General features: G+C 63.8%; 1 protein-coding gene across 1 annotated transcript in view; it reads right to left on the bottom strand.

Annotated features, from left to right (window-relative positions):
- LOC109287790 (paired box protein Pax-3-like) overlaps positions 1-3158 on the bottom strand; it is a 17765-nt gene that overhangs the window by 9273 nt on the left and 5334 nt on the right. Inside the window, exons 2-3 of the mRNA XM_019503077.1 lie at positions 1842-2077; positions 322-451 (exon numbers count right to left, since the gene is read on the bottom strand). Of these exons, the coding sequence (XP_019358622.1) occupies positions 322-451; positions 1842-2077 (366 nt within the window). The remainder of the gene's footprint in view (positions 1-321; positions 452-1841; positions 2078-3158) is intronic.

The raw sequence follows: 3158 nt of genomic DNA, 5'->3' as shown, positions 1-3158 counted from the left end.
CCCGCGCAGTGCGGTGCCCCGCGTCCTCATCCCCGGCGCCCAAAGAGGGGGGACAGGGGGGGCAGAGATGCAGCTGCTTTTTGTTTTACTGCTCATGTTAGTTAAAAACCAAGCGGCCAGCACAGCACAGGGGTCCTCGGTCCTGTCGCAGCTCCCGGCAGGGGAGCAGGGCCCCTGCTGTCCCCGCTTAGGAGCTCAAGTTAACCTCTTTCCCTTCCCAGCGGATCCCAGGCTGATCCCGCGGTCGCACCCCAGCAGAGGGCGGGAAGGGGCGCTTCGACCAGTAGCCCCGCGCGGGGCAGTGGGGCTGGAGCCCGGTACCTGAGGGGACCGTGTTGCGATCGCAGACCCCGTCCTTGAGCAGCTTGTCCCGGATCTCCCAGCTGAACATGCCCGCGTTCTCCCGCTTGTACTCCTCGATTTTCTTCTCTACGTCCGGCGTCGTCACCTGCTTTAATAGAGACAAAGCAGGCGGGCACCGAGTTTGCAGGGGAGCCGGACAGGCCTGGGTCCCGCCGCCGAAACCCGGAGTAACTCCTCGCACCTGAACGGAGTCGCTCCGGATTTCCCCAGCTGCTGCGGGAGCCGCAGAGACCCACCCCCGGAATGATCTAGTTCGTCTGCTTTTAAAAGGGACTCGGGGCCGCCGAGATCAAAGGACAGGAGGGCAGGAGCACAGGGCGCTGGTGCCCAGGGAGCAGTCGCGGGGAGACCAAGGAAGCGGGCGCGATGCCCCGAGTCCTGAAACCGTCCCGGAGGAGTCACAGGCTGCGGGCAGGGCCAGGCCAGAGATGCCCCGGCAGCGCTGCGAAGGCAGCAGTCGCGAGGGGCAGAGCCGGAGCCCCCCGGAGCTCCGAGCGAGGCACGGAGCAGGACCGTGCGGATCCGCCCGCAGAGCGGCAACAGAGCCGGACAAACGCGCGCCCCGAGCCCTCTCCTGGCTGCCCGACTCGCGCTAAGTGGGGCAGGGCGGGCTGGGACCGGCGCGGCGCACGACGTGCCCGGCAGGCTACAGGGCTCCGCCAGCCCTCCGCGCAGAAACTTTCCAACTCCAGGGAGCAGCAGATGGGAAACGTCCCTGAGAAACGCAAAAGAAACCCTGAGCTGTTTAGGGGAAAGAGATGCGATCCGGAGTCATGCGACCGGGCTGAGATTTCTGCAGGGATCTGCACTGGTCTGTGAACCGCGGGTCGACTCTTCCTTGGCATGTGTGTATAAATGCGAGTAGCTTTTCAGAAGACAAGTTAGACAGACCCCGAGAAACAGAGAGAAATAGAGAGAGCGGTGGGCAGGCTGTTACTCGAGATCTACCCAAGCAACACTCCGGAATAAAGGACCTGATCCTTTCCAGTCTCACCCTGACCCATTGGACAGGCGCTTTGACTTCAGTTGAGCCCTTGATCGGCCCCTTCCCCAGAAGTGCCACGGCCCTGGAGCGGCCCCATGTAGGTGGTTGGCTCAGGCCAGAAGCGTTTTGCTCCATAAGTGATTTTAAAAATAAATGAAATTAAAGCCGGTGTGTTTCAGGCGCAGTGGTGAGAGCACTTCTCACCCCGTCCAGCGAGAAGCTTGCTGGATCCTGCGCTGCCCCAGCAGGGTCTGCCCGTGCCCTTACCCGGGCTGCCCTCTCCAGCACCCCGAGCTCATGCGGCCCTGGTACAAAGCCTGCCAACACGAGTCAGATTCGGCAGATCCGAGGCCACATCTACCCCGACTCCAGCTCCTGGCTCCCCGGCCCCATCCTGCCAGGGGCTGCGCACCCTCGCCTCCCAGCCAGGCCGGGCACTGGAGCGGCCCCTTGCCCCCTGCCCCCGCAGGTGCTGGGCTGCTCATCTCCTCACCTTGGGCTTGCTGCCCCCGATGGCCCCCGGCCGGATGGAGCCCGTCTCCTGGTACCTGCAGAGGATTTTGGACACGCAGCCGTGGGATACACGCAGCTGGCGAGAGATGACACAGGGCCTTATCCCATGATGGGCCATCTCCACTATCTTGTGTCGGATGTGGTTGGGGAGAGGCCTGCCATTGATAAAAACTCCCCCGAGCTGGTTGACTCTGCCCTGGCCTAGCGGAGTGGACACTGGAAGAGGAAGGGGGAGAGGGAGTTAGGTGCTGTGAGTGGGGCCAAGCCGAGCTCCGACCACCCCCTCCACACGCGCTCCGACACGGACACACGCGCCGGGACAGTGCGGCTCCGGGGGAGCCCAGCCCGCCTCGCTGCGGAACCAGCTTGTTCCCCACGCCGCGGCACGTGTGCGAGCAGGGGAGCGCCCTGCAGCTTTCACCTGTTGCACTTGCCGCCAGTGCCCGCAGCAGGGTCGCCGAGGGGCTGGCGCCGCCGGGGGTGGAAGTCAGCCCGGGCTCAGCGGAGGCGCCGGCCCCTGCCGCCCAGCAGCCTCGGGGCTGGGACTGCCCCAGCGCGCTGGGCGGCGTGTGATGGCTTTGCACACTTCCCTCCGCCTGCCTCTCTTCGCTTTTCGCTCCGTTTTGCTCTTTCCCAGCAAAGGGCCCGGGAAATCTTGGTCTTTGCCTTCCTGGGGGAAGGGGCACGAGTCTAATCTCTCCACCCGGGAGGAAGAGCACGGCCTTTTTAAGGCCTGTTTCCATACTTTTCCAAGGCCTTCTCCCTCCAGCTCTGCGGAGGGTGCGAGGAGGGTGCAGGCCTGGCGTGGGTGCAGGTCCTTAGCCAAGCCGGCTTGCCCTGCTCTCCGGGGGGGAGGGGGGGGGCGTTGTCTGGGGACTGAGGCCCCAAGGTTTTGAGGACAAATCCCCGGACAAGCAACAGGCTCTTGCCTGCACTTGGCTTCGCAAATTGAATTTTGCGGCGTTTTTTTTCTGCAGCGGAGTCAACGCTTGGCTCCTGGGGAGAATGTTAATAAAAACAATGCGAGTCACGTGTGGGGAGAAGGTGGCAGGGTGGAAGGGTGCCCCTTTGTTCACCCGGGGCGCCTTTATTGCATATCGGGGTGGGGGCAGGGGACTTTTTCCACCTTGCCCTGATCTTGGGTCGTTCTAGCGTTTGTTTTTAATGGAAGCGAAATCTACGGAGCCTGGGCGGAAAGGACCTTCCCAGCAGCACAGAGATCCTGTCACCCCTAGATTCGCGCTTCCACACGCGCACGCACGCACGCACACGCGCACCCCCCCCCCCCCCCCCCCCG

Source organism: Gavialis gangeticus, unplaced genomic scaffold, assembly GCF_001723915.1.
Source record: "Gavialis gangeticus isolate Ggan-Ray unplaced genomic scaffold, GavGan_comp1, whole genome shotgun sequence".
Taxonomy (NCBI): domain Eukaryota; kingdom Metazoa; phylum Chordata; order Crocodylia; family Gavialidae; genus Gavialis; species Gavialis gangeticus.
This window is presented reverse-complemented; position numbering and strand designations above follow the sequence as displayed.